The sequence below is a fragment of the Corythoichthys intestinalis genome, chromosome 17 (assembly GCF_030265065.1).
Source record: "Corythoichthys intestinalis isolate RoL2023-P3 chromosome 17, ASM3026506v1, whole genome shotgun sequence".
In the NCBI taxonomy this organism is placed as follows: Eukaryota; Metazoa; Chordata; class Actinopteri; order Syngnathiformes; family Syngnathidae; genus Corythoichthys; species Corythoichthys intestinalis.
In genome coordinates, this window is record NC_080411.1 from 32483489 (window position 1) to 32502763 (window position 19275).

Here is a 19275-nt window from a genome sequence, read left to right on the forward strand (position 1 = left end):
TCAATGTCTAATTGGTCTGATGTGAACTTATTCACTGCCATTGACGGCAATAGATGTCCAGTCCATCTTAACCTTGAGGGGCTGGCAGTATCACGTTTCAGTGCAACTGACAGCGATGGACATGCAATCCGTTTGAACCTAGAGGGATGGTCGCAAATAAAGGCGAACAGAAGACGGACATTGTGAACCAAGCCTGCAGTTGATATGCATTTTAACTTCTATTTATGCACGAGCATGAGAGCTTTTTGACCCCGTGCAGGAATATGTATGGTATGATGCAGGTGTAGGAGGCTGCTATGTAGCTAGCCACCTCCACCAACAGCGAGGAGGTGTGGAAGTTGTTGGTAATGCGCAACAGCAGATGAGTCAGCCAGCACACCAGGAATACGCTGGCCACCGCCACCACGCTCTTGGCCGCCCGCACTTGGCGGGCGGAATTGGGCTTCCCTGAGCGCATTTGGCCAGGCTTGGATGAAGCTGCAGGGGCAACGCCAGTTTGCAAATCGGACGTGGAGGCGTTGGCGTTCTGTTCGGAAACGGTGCCGACTGATCCATCAAGAGCTCTATCCTTGCTGAGCTCTTCTGTTTGACCCCGGATTCTCTGGTGGTTCTTCAACAAGGTCACCACGATCTGAGCGCTGGCAATCAGCATCCCGGTGAGAGGTATGGCATTGGCCAGCGTCAGGTAGAAGATGTCATACATTTGTCTGGAGAAGGCATCCGGGAAGACGTCAACGCAGTCATCCTCGCTCCCGTTGGTCCCCTCTACCCTCACGAAGAAAAAGTGCGGTGTGCTGAAAGCAAAGGCCGTGACCCAGCTGCCGGCCAGAAGGGTCAGCACCAATGCCATGTTATCCAACTTGACGGGCGCACCGCCCCTCTTCAAGGAGCCCACCAGTTTCTGGTGCCAGAAGGCACTGATGAAGAAGGTGGTGATGATGCTGCTGGTCTCTGACAGGTCGGCGCAGAAGCGGAAGACTCCGCAGTACGCCTCGCCCAGGAACCAGCGGCCGGCGAAATCGGCTATGGTGTCGGGAAGGTCCACCAGGTAGTTGGTGATCAGGTTGGAGACCGCCAGGTTGATGAAGAGCACGTCATTGGTGGAGATGCTAGATCTCCTGGAGGGGATGGATCTGATGGCCAAATAGTTGTTACCGATAATGCCCGCCAAAAACATAAGTGCTCGGATGATGGATTCAACTAACTCCTCTGCATCCATTGTTCCACCTGTTGACATAATTTGCTGAAAGAATAAATGATGTTCCAGACTTCTATGGAAGAGCAGGGGAACGCCCTCAAACCAATCAGCTTTTAGTAAACACATCCTTAGAGCAGCTTTAACCCCTGGGAGCCTCATCTTGTGATGATGTGTCATTTCACATTGCATTAGTCCAGTGCTTCTCAATTATTTTCTGTTACGCCCCCCCAAGGAAGATGTAAATGTTTCGCGCCCCCCCTAAATTCTGCCGCCACTGTAAATAGTATCATTTGTCTATAATATTACTATTATAAGTACACCTCTGCCTCACATTGTATCCTTTTTTTTCTATCAGAGAAAATAACAGAGATCAACTTATAAAGTATAACTTTATTAACATTGTTTTGTTTGTAACAGAAAACACTTAACGCGCATCAATTTGCCTGAATTAAAAAAAAAAAAAAAAAAGTCACATCCAAACTGTAAAAATACACTCAAGGTAAATTGTTGACCATTTGATACTGAAAAATAAAATCAGTAAATAATAACAAATTCAAATTGATTAGAAACATGAACTCATGAGGACAATATGCCAAAAAAGTTTGACGGAAAAAACAAAACTGAATAGAGGAGGGAAAAAAAGGTGTCTTTGGACAGAAGGACAGTTTTTATTTTCGCTGCTCGCTGCTTACAGTTCACCTCCAGTTTGCAATGGTGTGGGGTTATTTTGCACTGAGCATGCTAACAGTGCTCACTGGTTTACTGTTATAACACTGACAAAGCGGGACGATTGTTGGCAATATTCGGCACGTTTTCACTGAAAAACAACCAAGCGGCTTATCAATGAGATTGGGGTCTAATATCTTTAAGTGGCGTCTTAATTGATTTGGCTTCCGGCTGTCCGCTATAATCATTTTTAGACATAGTAAACAGTGGTCTTTCCTCATCTACCACTGTATTAAATGTCAAAGCCAAAAGGCAAACGGCCCGAAAAAAGTGCATTCTCGGCGGCCGAGGGAGAATCGTAGGTGAGGGCGATCGTCGTGACGATCCCAAGCCGAAAATGGCACTTCTCGGGCGGACACGTGAGAACCGGAGAAGACAGTGGGTCGCTGCGTGAGTCCGGCCAGAAAACGGCTTTCGAAAACATCACACAGCTCTCCAGCTCTTCATGAGTCTCTTCTGTGTGCTCTTGCTTACTTCAAAAATACTGCGCGCACTTTGAAAATGAGAGCGCCACTGCCACCCACTGAGTGGATGTGCAAGTACACTTTATTCTAGTACGGCCCCCCCAAAAAAAAGCATGTTCCCCGAGGTCATACGCGCCACCCCTGGCATCACTCTGCGCCCCCCTGGGGGGGCGCGCCCCACTATTTGAGAAGTACTGCATTAGTCCACGTAGCCTACGTTTGTGTGAATCGGTGTTGTTTTTGGCAGCCATTTTGAATTTCGTCTAAGTCTCAGTCTTTTGGACGATAATACTGATAAGCCTTAGTCATTGTTTAGTCATCTCAAAATATGTTTGTCTTTGTCTAGTTTTTGTTGATGAAAACTCAACACTAACTTCCTCTAGCTTTAGTCAACGTTTACTAAAAATGTTTTCGTTTGTAGAATTGAACAAATTTACTCCAACAATAAATAAAGGTTTCCAACTACACTGCTGGCCAAAGGTATTGGCACCCCATGCAATTCTGTCAGCTAATGCTCAATTTCTCCCAGAAAATGATTGCAATTACAAATGCATTGCATATCTTCATTTATTTTGCTTGCAATGGAATAAAACCACAAAACAGAATGAAAAAAAAAAATAAATCAATCATTTTACACAAAACTCCTAAAATGGGCCGGACAAAAGTATTGGCACCCTCAGCCTAATACTTGGTAGCACAACCTTTAGACAAAATAACTGTGAACAACCGCTTCCGGTATCCATCAATGAGTTTCTTACAATGCTCTGCTTGAATTTTAGACCATTCTTCTTTGGCCAACTGCTCCAGGTCTCTGAGATTTGAAGAGTGCCTTCTCTCTCAGATCTCTCCACAGGTGTTCTATGGGATTCACGTCTGGACTCATTGCTGGCCACTTTAGAAGTCTTCAGTGCTTTCTCTCAAACCATTTTCTAGTGCTTTTTATAGTGTGTTTTGAGTCATTGTCCTGCTAGAAGACCCCTGACCTCTGAGGGAGACCCAGCTTTCTCACACTGGGCCCCACGTTATGCTGCAAAATTTGTTGGTAGTCTTTAGACTTCATAACGCCATGCACACACCCAAGCAGTCCAGTGCCAGAGGCAGCAAAGCAACCCCAAAACATCAGGGAACCTCCGCCATGTTTGACTGTGGGGACCGTGTTCTTTCTTTGAAGGCCTCGTTTTTTTCCTTGTAAACTCTATGTTGTATGTCTACTTTTGTCTCATCTAACCAGAGAACATTGTTCCAAAACACTTGTCTTTCTCGGGTACGTTTTGGCAAACTCCAGCCTGGCTTTTTTATGTCTCTGGGTCAGAAGTGGGGTCTTCCTGGGTATCCCCTTTTCATTCAGACGTCAACGGATAGTACAGGTTGACACTGTTGTACCCTCCGAACACAGGACAGCTTGAACTTGTTTGAATCTTAGTTAAGGTTCTTTATCCACCATCCGCACAATCTTTCGTTGAAATCTATCGTCAGTTGTTCTTTTCCGTCCACATCTAGCGAGGTTAGCCACAGTGCCATGGACTTTAGACTTATTGATGACACTGCGCACGGTAGACACAGGAACATTCAGGTCTTTGGAGATGGACTTGTAGCCTTGAGATTGCCCATGCTTCCTTACAATTTTGCTTTTCAAGTCCTCAGACAGTTCCTTGGTCTTCAGTCTTTTCTCCATGCTCAATGTGGTACACACAAGGACACAGGACAGTGGTTGAGTCAACGTTAATCCATTTTAACTGGCTAAAAGTGTGATTTGGTTACTGCCACCACCTGGTCTGTGCCACAGGTAAGTAACAGGTGCTGTTAATTAGACAAATTAGAGAAGCATCACGGGATTTTTCAAAGGGTGCCTATACTTTAGTCCGGTCCTTTTTTTGGGAGTTTTGTGTAAAATGATAATGATTTAATTTTTTTCCCCATTCGCTTTTGTTTTGTTTGCTTTTCATTGCAAGCAAAATAAATGAAGATATTACTACCAAATCATTTGTACTTGCAATCATTTTCTGGGAGAAATTGAGCATTATCTGACAGAATTGCAGGGGTGCCAATAATTTTGGCCAGCAGTGTATAATGTATTCTTATGGGAAAATCCCGCTCGACGTATGACTACTTCGACTTACAAACCAAGTCCTGGAACAAATTAAATTCGTATGTTGAGGTAAAACTGTATATACTTATGTTTCTTTAGGTAATTCCATTGTATTTCTCGATTATTTTGTAACTTTTTAGCCCTTAAAACAAACAAACAAACAAAAAAAAAACGATTCTTTTCACCCTATTTCGATCTTCTGAAAAATGGCGTGATCGGCCCATTTTACAATGGCGTGATCAGATAGGGGACATCCCTAGTGGAAATGAATAAGCATGCCAAAATGTAAGTTTGCATTGTTGGACGGGGCAGCTCGCATCAATAGTCTCCGCTGGCAAGTTTATGCTGACGAGGGAGCGCAAATCAAAATGTAATAGTTTCTATATAAGACATTAATTAATGTCAACCCTGAAAGACTTGCACAAGTCATGTCATAGACTTCAAAACTCTATTGGGCTGACACTTCGTCATTCTTTGCGTCACGCCTTGCCATAGGGGGCTGAGCTTCATTTAGTAATAGTCATTCAAAGACGGCACACGCTCATGTCCAAGCCGGATTTAAGCTTGGATGTTTGAAGAAGTACAAAAGCTGTACTGCATACAAACAGGAAAGATTGTCTCAGGAGTGATTTGTTCGAGGATTATAGGTAATTATTATATTTTTCGTACCCTGAATGCATTTTTAAACTTGTGAAAAAAATCAATTGGAGAAATCAGCCGCTACTGCATTGGCATCATAGTTCGCCTTATTTATGTAAAATAAACGCTAACTGCACGCTTTTATGCTTTTAACCAAGAATTGAGACTGTTTTACGTCCATATCTATGAAGAATTCAGGGATTCAAACATTTATTCACAAGAATTGTTACCAGAAAAGCTCTGTTTACGTCTGGCGGCCGCTAGCCTCATTCGCTAACAGAGTAGAATTATACTTCGACATATTTATGTAAAATAAATGCTAAATGCACGTTTTTATGCTTTTAACCAAGAATCAAGACTGTTTTACGTCCATATCCATAAGCAATTCAGGGGTTTAAGCATTTATTCACAAGATTTTTTGCCAGAAAAGCTTAGTTTACATCAGACGGCTATCCTCGTTCACTAACAGTAGCATTGTGCTTTGGCGTATTTACGTAAAATAAACGCTAAATGCACGTTTTATTTGCTTTTAACCAAGAATCGAGACTGTTTTACGTCCATATCTATGAAGAATTCGGGGATTTAAGCATTTATTCACAAGAATTTTCACCAGAAAAGCTTTGTTTACGTCAGGCGGCCGCTAGCCTCATTCACTACAACTATATAACTAACTGTATAATGACTATAAAGGGCTATTCTATTCTATAATAAGTTGTGATTGCATGTAGAATTAATTAATAATCTATTTATAAAATATAATTGATTCTGCATGTTTTCCTCAAGTAGCTAGTTTTTGATGTGAAAACTGAGTGATTTATTAGCTGTTGGGAAAAAAAAGAATTTGTTATTTTGGGCAAAACACATATGATATGTTAAATATTGCTATTGATCCTGAAAATATAGGTGATTATTAATGCATTTGGTAATTTTTTGTGTATCTAGTGTAAAATCTGATAATTTTATCGCCATTTTAAGTTTTGTTATACCTACCGGTATATAAAAAATAATCGGGATTTTATAAGGGAACGTCTTAGAATTTTTTGATGCCGCTGCTCTAGGAGACTCATATATGGCTAAGGGAGGTGCCTGTTTTGGTTTTAGGTCGGTAGCAGCTTTGGTTTTGAAAATATTTGAAGTTTTTGAAAATTTCTCGAATATAAGGCGCACCCGTGTATAATGCGCACCCCAAATTTACTTGTAAAATCTAGGGAAAATGATTGTACCCGTGTATAACGCCCAACCTAATTTTAGCACCAATAAATAGAAGAATACAAGAAAATAGAGCTCGTGTACAGATTCAGAAATGTAATTTTAATGACTGGTGAAACACAGCACAAGCATAGCACATTGGTAGTTCAAAACATTACCGTGAACTGACAATATGTACTGTAATAATATGATCTGATAACTTCTTGAATTGACCAGAATCCAGGAGAAAACAAAACAGATGTGACTTTTCTTTTAAAGGCTGCTGTATAACTTGCTCGTTTCATCATGATGAATAAATGTTTCCTCCATGGATTGATACGGTAAAATGAAAGTGAGAACGTAAGTCGGAAATCCGAGCGAGCTCATCGCTGTCGGCACGGCAGTAACAATAGGAACTATTGTTATTTGGGTTTGAGTTTCCCGAGGGACAGATATAGTTGACGGACACAGGAAAAGCAGAATTTAACACAGACGAAATCATTCGGCCGATCAGAGTGAAGTATTACCGAAACAAAATGGTGACGTCATGTACCGTAATGGTCGGCAACGGATTGCCACATACGTTTCTTCAACACAACATGGCCGTGTCAAAAAAAAAAAAATCGGTTTATATATATATATATATATATATATATATATATATATATATATATATATATATATATATATATATACACACACACACACACACACATTCACCGGTCACTTTATTAGGTACACCTGTCCAATTGCTCGTTAACACTTAATTTCTAATCAGCCAATCACATGCCGGCAACATGGTTTAAGACAATCTCCTGCAGTTCAAACCGAGCATCAGTATGGGGAAGAAAGGTGATTTGAGTGACTTTGAACGTGGCATGGTTGTTGGTGCCAGAAGAGCTGGTCTAAGTATTTCAGAAACTGCTGATCTACTGGGATTTTCATGCACAACCATCTCTAGGTTTTACAGAGAATGGTCCGAAAAAGAAAAAATATCCAGTGAGCGGCGGCAGTTCTGTGGGCGGAAATGCCTTGTTGATGCCAGAGGTCAGAGGAGAATGGCCAGACTGGTTCGAGCTGATAGAAAGGCAACAGTGACTCAAATAACCACCCGTTACAACCAAGGTAGGCAGAAGAGCATCTCTGAACGCACAGTACGTCGAACTTTGGGGCAGATGAGCTACAGCAGTTCCTTTCAGCTAAGAACAGGAAACTGAGGCTACAATTTGCACAAGCTCATCGAAATTGGACAATAGAAGATTGGAAAAACGTTGCCTGGTCAAATGGGTCTTGACATTCAGATGGTAGGGTCAGAATTTGGCGTCAACAACATGAAAGCATGAATCCATCCTGCCTTGTATCAACGGTTCAGGCTGCTGGTGGTGTAATGGTGTGGGGAATATTTTCTTGGCACTCTTTGGGCCCCTTGGTACCAATTGAGCATCGTTGGAACGCCACAACCTGCCTGAGTATTGTTGCTGACCATGTCCATCCTTTTATGACCACAATGTACCCAACTTCTGATGGCTAATTTCAGCAGGATAATGCGCCATGTCATAAAGCTGGAATCATCTCAGACTGGTTTCTTGAACATGACAATGAGTTATCTGTACTCAAATGGCCTCCGCAGTCACCAGATCTCAATCCAATAGAGCATCTTTGGGATGTGGTGGAACGGGAGATTCACATCATTGATGTGCAGCCGACAAATCTGCACCAACTGTATGATGCCATCATGTCAATATGGCGCAAACTCTCTGAGGAATGCTTCCAGCACCATGTTGAATCTATGCCACGAAGAATTGAGGCAGTTCTGAAGGCAAAAGGGGGTCCAACCCGTTACTAGCATGGTGTACCTGATAAAGTGGCCGGTGAGTTTATATATACATATTACTGTCTCCATCTATGTACCCGTGTATAATGCGCACCATTATTTTACAAGTTGATTTTGGGGGGGAAAAGTGCGCGTTATATTCGGGAAATTACGGTAGGCCTCCTACGAATCGGCCCCGTTTCCTGTGTCATGTCAATAGGTTATGAAGTCCATTGTCATGTCATATTAACATGTATTTTTTTTATTCCGCCGTTTTCTTGAAAACGGTTTCTTATGGAGTCATTCAAGTGAAGGTGTTATCATCCAACAATAAACATATAGTTTTTGAAGTCAATAAGAAAATCCCACTTTAGGCGTTACAAGTGCTGCGCGGTCAACTTTCACGTCACCCGCGAGTGAAAGCGCCACCCTCGGGCTGAGCCGAAGGCGACGTGCTCTTGGTTGGAAGCGCCCACGGGAAGGCATCATTCCGGAGAGAGCGTGCGCACAGTCGTCTCACTGTCGTCCACGACGTCTCAGTTTCCCTTATTTTGCAAGCGGAACACATTCGAACATGTTTGTGTTGTTTAGTTGTTGTTCGCGGGGGTTTTCTTTATGCGCCGGACGGCGTGAGACTTGACAGATGGACCGGACGGACAGGATGGCCGGGAGCGGCGCAGACTCGCTCCGGGCGTCCGCCTTCATCCCGGTGTGCACCGCCGCCTGCCTCCTGGTGGGTTCCACTTCGCTCTTCTTCGTCTTCACGTGAGTAACTTACTTTACCATTTTAGGATCAAAGGGGTATAGACCGACTGAACTTTCGTTTCATACCCAAATTTACCAAAGTCATGCATAATAGTGGTCGGGAAGATGAATTTGAAACAGCAGCGTCTCAACAATGAGCAGAACGTCCTGCATATTTCATGAACTAAATCGGCCCCGTAATGAGTGCTATCAATACAAAAAAATGGACTTTGAACTTATTTTGGGATTTTAACCTTTTAAGGGACAGCGGTCACTACAGTGGACAGCAATTCAAAAGTTGACACTTGAGAGTTTTTTTTTGGTCATTAAAAAATTAATAGTAAAAAAAATAAAACAAATGTCAGCAATTCTTTTATATATATCTTTCGACATCACATAGTATAACTCTTTCATTGAATGTTCGCTTCCAGCACCTCCCAGTTAAAATCAATCAAGACTTATACTATATCACAAGATGTATATAAAGAAAAACAATATCCATCCATCCATCCATCCATCCATCCATCCATCCATCCATCCATCCATCCATCCATCCATCCATCCATCCGTTTTCTCCCGCTTATCTGAGATCGGGTCACGGAGGCAGCAGCTTCAGCAGGGAAACCCAGACTGCCCTCTCCCCAACCACTTCATCCAGCTCTTTTTGGGGGATCCCAAGACGTTCCCAGGCCAGCCGCGAGACATACAGTGGGGCAAATAAGTATTTAGTCAACCACCAATTGTGCAAGTTGTACTACTTGAAAAGATTAGAGAGGCCTGTAATTTTCAACATGGGTAAACCTCAACTTTGAACAGAACAGAATATGGATTAAAAAAACCCAGAAAATCACATTGTTTGATTTTTAAAGAATTTATTTCCAAATTAGAGTGGAAAATAAGTATTTGGTCACCTACAAACAAGCAAGATTTCTGGCTGTCAAAGAGGTCTAACTTCTTCTAACGACGTCTAACGAGGCTCCACTCACTACCTGCATTAATGGCACCTGTTTTAACTCATTATCAGTATAAAAGACACACAACTCAGTCAGTCACACTCCAAACTCCACTATGGTCAAGATCAAAGAGCTGTCGAAAGACACCAGAGACAAAATTGTAGACCTGCACCAGGCTGGGAAGACTGAATCTGCAATAGGTAAAACGCTTGGTGTAACGAAATCATCTGTGGGACCAATTATTAGAAAATGGAAGACATACAAGACCACTGATAATCTCCCTTGATCTGGGGCACCATGCAAGATCTCACCCCGTGGCGTCAAAATGATAACAAGAACGGTCAGCAAAAACGGGGGGACCTAGTGAATGACCTACAGAGAGCTGGGACCACAGTGGCAAAGGCTACGATCAGTAACACAATGCGCCACCAGGGACTCAAATCCTGCACTGCCAGACGTGTCCCCCTGCTGAAGAAAGTACACGTCCAGGTAGAGCAGGGCGGTAAACCGAAAATTTACCGTTACCGAAATTCTTCACGATGACCGACGTAATTTTGACCATGTCGGTAAATTCGGTAATTTAATAAAAGAAGAAAATATAGTCTTTTCATCCTGCTTTGACTCTGTGTTGTTCAGCTATGTTCATTCCCCTTTAAGAAAGCAGAAAGTGTGCTTACGTTTGGAGTCACATGGTTTTCAGGAAGCCAATCAAACAGAAGCCCGGTAGGCTAACGCTAGCTGCTAACGCTAGCGGCTAACGCTACAAGTAAACGGGATGAAGTCGGGCTTAAGTTAGCTTCGCCAAACTTTCACCCGACATTAAGTAAACTCTTGACAGTTTCCAGATAGGGATGGAAAAACCGAGGCTTTCTGAAACAATGAACCACTTTTAAGACAATTGCCCTAAATTGAATCACTGTTTGACACACTGCAAGAGCCCCATCTACTGGATAAACAGTGCACGTTTCTTTTTTAAAGTAAAGTTGACAAATTGCCTCAGCATTACATACAGTATCTTCAATAGAATTAAGTGGATGTCGTCTTTTCAACCAGGAGATCGTGTCGTCATTAAGTGTGATTTACACAATTAAAGTTGACCTCTTTAAGCCTGTGTCATTGCATTTGTCTGTGAAGATGTGTTCAAAGCAGTATTTGTAATACACGAAAGTGCTAGTCTTGTAAGTGGCTCGTCCTAGATGAAGGGGAGTAACTATGTATTGTTTATTTTTTGTAAAAATTACAGTACAGTAAGCACAGTGCTTGGGAACAGGAATATTATTTATTGAATAATGTAAGGATTTCCAAAATCATAAGATGTAAATAATTGAGCCGAATAAAAGAAAGGAAAGGTTTGTGAAACATTTTATTTTTTGATTAAGTATAATTTCTGGGGGGCGGGTGGATGTGTCGTATTTGTATCTATTCTAAATATCTAAACGTATGCCACTATCTAGTGTATAACAATGCGGAATGAATTTAATGAAATTCAAGTGATGATATTTTTCAAGTCATACAAGCTGTTATAAATGTTCACACAAGAATTCTTATTGTTTTCCAAGATTTTTTTTAATACTTAATGTTTAGACTGCATGTGCAATTGTTACATTGAAAGCTGGTAAATAAATTTAATGAGAAACTGTTAATTTGTATTCCATGCATTGATTCAAATTTTCAAATTATATAACAGTTTGCTTGGGCGAATTTATCATCATTTATCGTTATCGAGGTAAATCTGCTCAATTTATCGTGATACGTACTTAAGGCCATATCGCCCAGCCCTACGTCCAGGCCCGTCTGCGGTTTGCTAGAGAGCATTTGGATGATCCAGAAGAGGACTGGGAGAATGTGTTATGGTCAGATGAAACCAAAATAGAACTTTTTGGTAGAAACACAGGTTCTCGTGTTTGGAGGAGAAAGAATACTGAATTGAATCCGAAGAACACCATACCCACTGTGAAGCATGGGGGTGGAAACATCATGCTTTGGGGCTGTTTTTCTGCAAAGGGACCAGGACGACTGATCTGTGTAAAGGAAAGAATGAATGGGGCCATGTATCGAGAGATTTTGAGTGAAAATCTCCTTCCATCAGCAAGGGCATTGAAGATGAGATGTGGCTGGGTCTTTCAGCATGACAATGATCCCAAACACACAGCCAGGGCAACAAAGGAGTGGCTTTGTAAGAAGCATTTCAAGGTCCTGGAGTGGCCTAGCCAGTCTCCAGATCTCAACCCCAGAGAAAATCTGTGGAGGGAGTTTGTTTCGATGTATTTTTTGAAGTTATAGTTTTTTAATTACATTTACCTTCGTCATTTATATATTTTTTTATTTCTCATGGCTTTTTTTTAATTCCTTTTTTTTTTAACTTCTTCTTATAACCCCCCCGCACCCCCCCCCCCCCCCCCCAAATAGATTCTTCAATTACCGGTAGTTAATTCATTTTATTTCAAATTATTTATATCCACAGTATATATATTTATTGCTCATCAAAAGAAGAGGGTAGAGTAGCCAAAAAATGTACTCAAGTGAGAGTAGTTTTACTTCTAAAAAATTTTACTCAAGTAAAAGTATTCATCCAAAAATTTACTTAAGTACAATTATAAAAGTATTCATTGAATAGACTACTCAATTAATGAATAACATTTAATTACAACAATTATAACGTATTACATAACCATATTAGACCAAAATGATGACACAAAAATAATCAAATTCAGACCAGAACAACAATGTGAAACATCACCTGTCCAAAGAGCATGAGTGCCCTCTAGTAGAGAAAAAAAACATTGTTGACTCCGATCGGTATAATGAAGTCACTGGTTATTGTTTCGACGCCCAATTGGTGAAACTGAGACGGCCACTGTCGGCATATCTGGCAATTAAAAAGTCAATATGTAGCATAAAGACGAAAAATGTAACGACTCTAGTGTTGGACAAAGTAGTGGAGCAAAAGTAGTGTTTCTTCACAAATCTACTCAAGTAAAAGTAAAAAGTATTGCGTGGTAAAACTACTCTAAAGTAAATTTTTTCCTCAAAAAGTTACTTAAGTAAATGTAACTGAGTAAATGTAACGCATTACTACCAACCTCCGCTCATCACAAAAAACGCGCGGGCAACACTTGTTACTAGAATTATAAATTGGGCCGTAAAATATTGTCCCATGAGCTGTAATTGGCCCTTGGGTCGCAATTTGAGACCCCTGTCCTCTATGAATGTAATGAAAAGATCATAATTCATGCATGAAAGGGTTAATAATAAAAGCTAGATAAACGAAATTAAAATGAGTAACAACAAATCAAATCTGGTTACGACCCCAAGTAACACAATTTTTTTTTCTCAGTCTTTTACTCATTGAATGCCATTGACTGCGGTAGACAACCGTCCCAGTAAAAATGGATTGGTCCACCCTCTTATATGCAGCAGTTTCGTAACTTGAAAATCCTATAAGTAGAGACGCTGTTTCCTTGTAAATGCCCTAAACCCTTCCAAGCCCCCCAAATTCAGACATAAATCTTTGATAATGCATAAAAATGCATCAAAACATGTAAGAGATACATGTTACAATTAACAGTCCCTGACAAAAGTCTTGTCACTTACCCATTTTGTAGAAACAATTGCTCATAACCTGACTTGTGATAATTGAACAAAAAATGTACTTCAAATACAAAAATATGTTACATAGCATAAGCGAATTAAGTAGTGGTGCTGTGAAATCCAAATGTAATATTTTGTATGACTTCCATGGGCTTGAGAGACTGCATCCATGCGGTTCGGCAAGGATTTATACAATTTATTGATAAAGTCATCAGGAACATCAAAGAAAGCAGTCTTGCATGCCTGCCAGAGTTCATCAACATTCTTGGGTTTCGTCTTCCATGCTTCCTCTTTCAGCCTACCCCAGACATGCTCACTGATGTTCATGTCTGGTGACTGGGCTGGCCAGTCCTGGAGGATCTTGATCTTCTTTGCCTTGAGGAACTTTGAGGGAGAGATTGAAGTATGTGATGGAGCACAATCCTGCTGCAGAATTTTTCCGTTTTTATGGTTAGGAATGTACGAGGCAAGTAAGATTTGTTGATATTTCAGACTATTTATGTTGCCTTCCACCCTGCAGATCTCTCACACACCCCCATACTGGATGTAACCCCAGACCATGATTTTGCCACCATCAAACCTCACTGGTTTCTGAGTGAATCTCGGATCCATCGGGCTACAGTAGGTCTCCAGCAATATTTGCAGCGAGTCAGTGACTGTGATGTAATTCAATGGAAGATTCATCTGAAAAATCCACATTTTGCCACTTTTCCAGTGTCCATCCTTTTGACAGGCCTTGGCAAATGCCACACAGTTTTTTAATTGTCTGCACCCTGAGAGATCTGCAGGCAGCCCCTTACATTCCTAACCATAAAAAGGGACAAATTCTCCAGCAGGATGGTGCTCCATCGCATACTTCAATCTCTACCTCAAAGTTCCTCAAGGCAAAGAAGATCAAGATCCTCCAGGACTGGCCAGCCAAGTCACCAGACAAGAACAGGATGAAAGGAAGCATGGAAGATGAAACCCAAGAATGTTGATGAACTCTGGGAGGCATGCAAGACTGCTTTCTTTGATGTTCCTAATGACTTCATATATAAATTGTATGAATCCTTGCCGAAACCCATGAAAGTCATACAAAATATTACATTTGGATCTCACAGCACCACTACTTAATTCGCTTATGTTATGTAACATATTTTTGTATTTGAAGTACATTTTTTGTTCAATTTTCACACTACTTTCTGTAGGCTACAAAACTTTTGTCTTGCCAAAATGTAACCTTTATGTCTTCATTAAATGATAAATCTTTTTTCAGTGAAACAAATATATCTTTGTACATTCAACATCATTTGGGAGGGTCTTAGCTTGCCATTTCTGAAACCAATTGAATAATTAAAAGTCAGGGTATTAGCAATTGTTGCTACAAAATGGATAAGCGACATAACTTTTGTCAGTGATTATTGCACAATAAACCTAAAATCAGAGTTGTGCATATAGGGAAAAAAATCAAGAATAAAGAATACGAGTTAACACACTCACGTAAAGCTGTCAGAACACGAGTGGCAAATGGAGAGGACGCTGGGTTATTGGATGCCAGGAATGCTGGGCAATAGCCAATGGCAGAGCGGCTATAAGTATGTTCAGTAAACTCTGCGAGTACCAGCCTTACTGTATTTTTGCCTTTCGTATCCTGAAATTTCTTTCGTAACGAGAGGCAATGTTTCCCCTTTGAGGCATGTCTTAACTGAAAATTCTGTACGGAGAGACGTTCATAGGGAAAGATGCCACTGTAGTTATTTCATAAAAAAAAAAAAAAAAAAAAAGCACTCAAACACGAAATTACGCACAAACTGTTAAGTTCCTATACATTCTATTATAGGCCTATCACAGTTTTATTAAAGTATAGTATCCATCCATCTAATTAACCACCAACCCATCACTCCATTCCATTTTATGTATGTGTTTTGTATTCAATTATAATTTCCCTAGCCCATACAAATATGACCATATGCCACTTGTGTGCCACGGCACTGACCTGGTTGGCTGTCAGCAGGCCACCCCGAGGACTCGTGGCTATGTAGCACACATTGACTGATAAGACGCCTTCCCGCCAGCCTCTCGCAGCATGATGTTTTACGCATTTAGATGTAAAAACAATTTTTGACACTTTTGAACTGTGACGCTTGGCATAAAGGTCATAATCATCCCTTGAAGCCATGTTTTGACCTATTTGTGATGGGAGCTTGGAAACACACCACTTGTGGTGTGTGCAAAGCAGAGGTGGTAGGGGCCGGTCGGGCCCTCAGCGGGGATTTACTGTACCTGACTTAATCTACCTCTCAGCACCACAACTGTCACGTGGCAATTATAGAAGCCAACATTCAATCAATATCAATTTTATGTAAATATAAAGAAATTCTGCATTCTGTATTTTATTTTTTTTTATCATTTAATGTGGTAATGGCTTTTTTTTCTATGATTCTTTGTAAGCTTTGATGTCATTTTAGCAGGTTTGACAATTTGTGTTGAAAATATCCAGTTTTCATGCTTTTTAGGTCATTTTCCTTGTCTCTTTAAACAGCCATAATCTCATTATTGTACAGTGGGGCAAATAAGTATTTAGTCAACCACCAATTGTGCAAGTTCTCATACTTGAAAAGATTAGAGAGGCCTATAATTCTCAACATGGGTAAACCTCAACCATGAGAGATAGAATGTGAAACCCCCCCCCAGAAAATCACATTGTTTGATTTTTAAAGAATTTATTTCCAAATTAGAGTGGAAAATAAGTATTTAGTCACCTACAAATAATATAGATTTCTGGCTGTCAAAGATGCTAATTTCTTCTAACAAGGTCTAACGAGGCTCCACTCGTTACCTGTCTTAATGGCACCTGTTTTAACTCATTATCGGTATAAAAGACACCTGTCCACAACATCAGTCAGTCACACTCCAAACTCCACTATGGCCAAGACCAAAGAGCTGTCGAAGGACACCAGAGACAACATTGTAGACCTGCACCAAGCTGGGAAGATTGAATCTGCAATAGATAAAACGCTTGGTGTAGAGAAATCAACCGTGGGAGCAATTATTAGAAAATGGAAGACATACAAGACCACTGATAATCTCCCTCGATCTGGGGTTCCATGCAAGATCTCACCCCGTGGCGTTAAAATGATAACAAGAACGGTGAGCAAAAATCCCAGAACCACACGGGGAGACCTAGTGAATGACCTACAGAGAGCTGGGACCACAGTAACAAGGGCTACTATCAGTAACACAATGCGCTGCCAGAGACTCAAATCCTGCACTGCCAGACGTGTCCCCCTGCTAAAGCCAGTATACAGCCAGGCCCGTCTGCCGATCGCTAGAGAGCATTTGGATGATCCAGAAGAGGACTGGGAGAATGTGTTATGGTCAGATGAAACCAAAATAGAACTTTTTGGTAGAAACACAGGTTCTCGTGTTTGGAGGAGAAAGAATACTGAATTGCATCCGAAGAACACCATACCCACTGTGAAACATGGGGGTGGAAACATCATGCTTTGGGGCTGTTTTTCTGCAAAGGGACCAGGACGACTGATCTGTGTAAAGGAAAGAATGAATGGGGCCATGTATCGAGAGATTTTGAGTGAAAATCTCCTTCCATCAGCAAGGGCATTGAAGATGAGACATGGCTGGGTCTTTAGGCATGACAATGATCCCAAACACACAGCCAGGGCAACAAAGGAGTGGCTTCGTAAGAAGCATTTCAAGGTCCTGGAGTGGCCTAGCCAGTCTCCAGATCTCAACCCCATACATAATCTGTGGAGGGAGTTGAAAGTCCGTGTTGCCCAACGACAGCCCCAAAACATCACTGCTCTAGAGGAGATCTGCATGGAGGAATGGGCCAAAATACCAGCAACAGTGTGTGAAAAGCTTGTGAAGAGTTACAGAAAACATTTGGCCTCCGTTATTGCCAACAAAGGGTACATAACAAAGTATTGAGATGAACTTTTGGTAATGACCAAATACTTATTTTCCACCATGATTTGCAAATACATTCTTTAAAAATCAAAAAATGTTATTTTCTGGGTTATTTTCCCACATTCTGTCCCTCATGGTTGAGGTTTACCCATGTTGACAATTACAGGCCTCGCTAATATTTTCAAGTGGGAGAACTTGCACAATTAGTGGTTGACCAAATACTTATTTGCCCCACTGTATTTGACTGACGGGATTGAATTTGAATATTTGATATTGAAATATAAACTCTTCGCTCTGTTTGGCTGTGGGCAAGTGGGTGTGTCGTGGGTCAAGTGTACAGTCATGGACGAAATTATTGGCACCCCTGGAATTTTTCCAGAAAATACAGCATTCGACCCAGTGCCAGAAAAAAACAATGAGGCCTACAAAGAAAAGAATACAGTGCCTACAGTCAAACATGGTGGAGGTCCAATTATGTTTTGGGGTAGTTTTGCTGCTTCTGGCACTGGGTGCCTTGACAGTGTGCAAGGAGTCATGAAATATGGAGACTATCAAAATATTTTGGGCCGCAATGTAGGATGTAGTGTAAGAAAACTGGGTCTGTGTCAGAGGTCATAGGTGATCGAACTGGAAAATGACCCCAAAAAAAATAACTCAAATAGCACCAAGAAATGGTTGAAAACAAAGCGCTGGAGAATTCTGAGGTGGCCATTGATGAGTCTGGCTCTAAATTATGCTGAACTCAATGGAGAGATCTCAAAATTGCTGTTGCAAGAAGGTACCCTTCAAATCTGAGAGACCTGGACCCGATACTGATATATGTGGTCGTGGGCTATATAATATGGCTAATTCTATTGTGATGTCCCACTCGATGCATTACTAATGATAAATGTAACAACCTCAAGGTTTTCTAAATAAACATTGTGTGAAAAACAAGAGAACAACTTAAACTAAAGTTATGGAAGAAAATAAAATAGTGCAAAATCAATTTTTTGAGATCAAGTGCAAGTGCCATGTGCCAATAAGGCATTTATTCTGTCCTCAATTTGTTTATGGGTGCACAAATCGAAAGATCGCGAACAAATCAGTCTCTAAAGAGAAGTCAGACCCTGGAAAGAAGTTGAATTGGCCTTACTGTGGTCATCTTTCTCTTGAAAACAGCATTTTTTGTAAAACTGAAAACAACAAAACATTGTGTAGATAACATGAAATAAAGTATACAACATGTGTCAATTGGTAGCACAGCTTGCAAGCAATGAAATAATGTAACCACATTATACCACAAATGCAAACAAAACGAAATATACATATCTCCAATATAATATACAGTGCTCATGAATATAAAACAAAGGAAGAATATAACTGACAAGTGATGCTTGTATAAGGCACAAACAATGTGGTGAGATGGCAAGAACTGTTATGGTATACTGGCTGCAGACGTTAGCTCGTTGATTTAGGTCTCTATTTGCGATGATCTCGCGTCGACATATGATCATACTTCAGCAGAAAGTGCTGGAACTTATCGAAACTAATTACACCTAAGCGCCTGCAGGGGCGACAAAATACCTCACAAACACAGGCAGGCAAAAAGTGGACACCACAGCATTGCTATATGCACATTGGCCCAAAATTGATAATGACAAGCTGATGCAGATATTATCCACTATCATTTTAAAATACTTTTCTTGGACATCAATCAATCAATCAATCAATCAAATTTATTTATATAGCCCTTTACAAAACCCGAAAGGCCCTCAAAGTGCTTTACAACAAAACATGGCTCAAAATAAATAAAAGGCAGGAAAATATTATACAATGACAATAAAAAAAATATGATAATAAAAATAAAATAAAATAAAACAAAGACAGCGCATCGCGATAAAAGTACAGCAAATAAAACAATAAAACCGATAAAATCCAAAGACATTAAAAAACCCTTAAGCCAATAAAACCAGGCTATC

The 19275-nt window shown here is 40.7% G+C and overlaps 2 protein-coding genes across 3 annotated transcripts in view; one reads left to right on the plus strand and one right to left on the minus strand.

Annotated features, from left to right (window-relative positions):
* Positions 1 to 211: 211 nt before the first annotated feature.
* Positions 212 to 1219, minus strand: LOC130905193 (rhodopsin). The gene has a single exon (XM_057818335.1). It carries the CDS (start codon positions 1217 to 1219, stop codon positions 212 to 214), a length of 1008 nt encoding a protein of 335 aa, XP_057674318.1.
* A 7371-nt stretch (positions 1220 to 8590) lies between these two features.
* The window catches only part of zdhhc8a (zinc finger DHHC-type palmitoyltransferase 8a), a 65957-nt gene continuing 55272 nt past the window's right edge, over positions 8591 to 19275 (plus strand). For both annotated transcript variants that reach the window (XM_057819687.1, XM_057819688.1), the window contains exon 1: positions 8591 to 8882. In XM_057819687.1, coding sequence (XP_057675670.1) covers positions 8761 to 8882 — 122 coding nt within the window. In that variant the 5' untranslated portion in view covers positions 8591 to 8760. The remainder of the gene's footprint in view (positions 8883 to 19275) is intronic.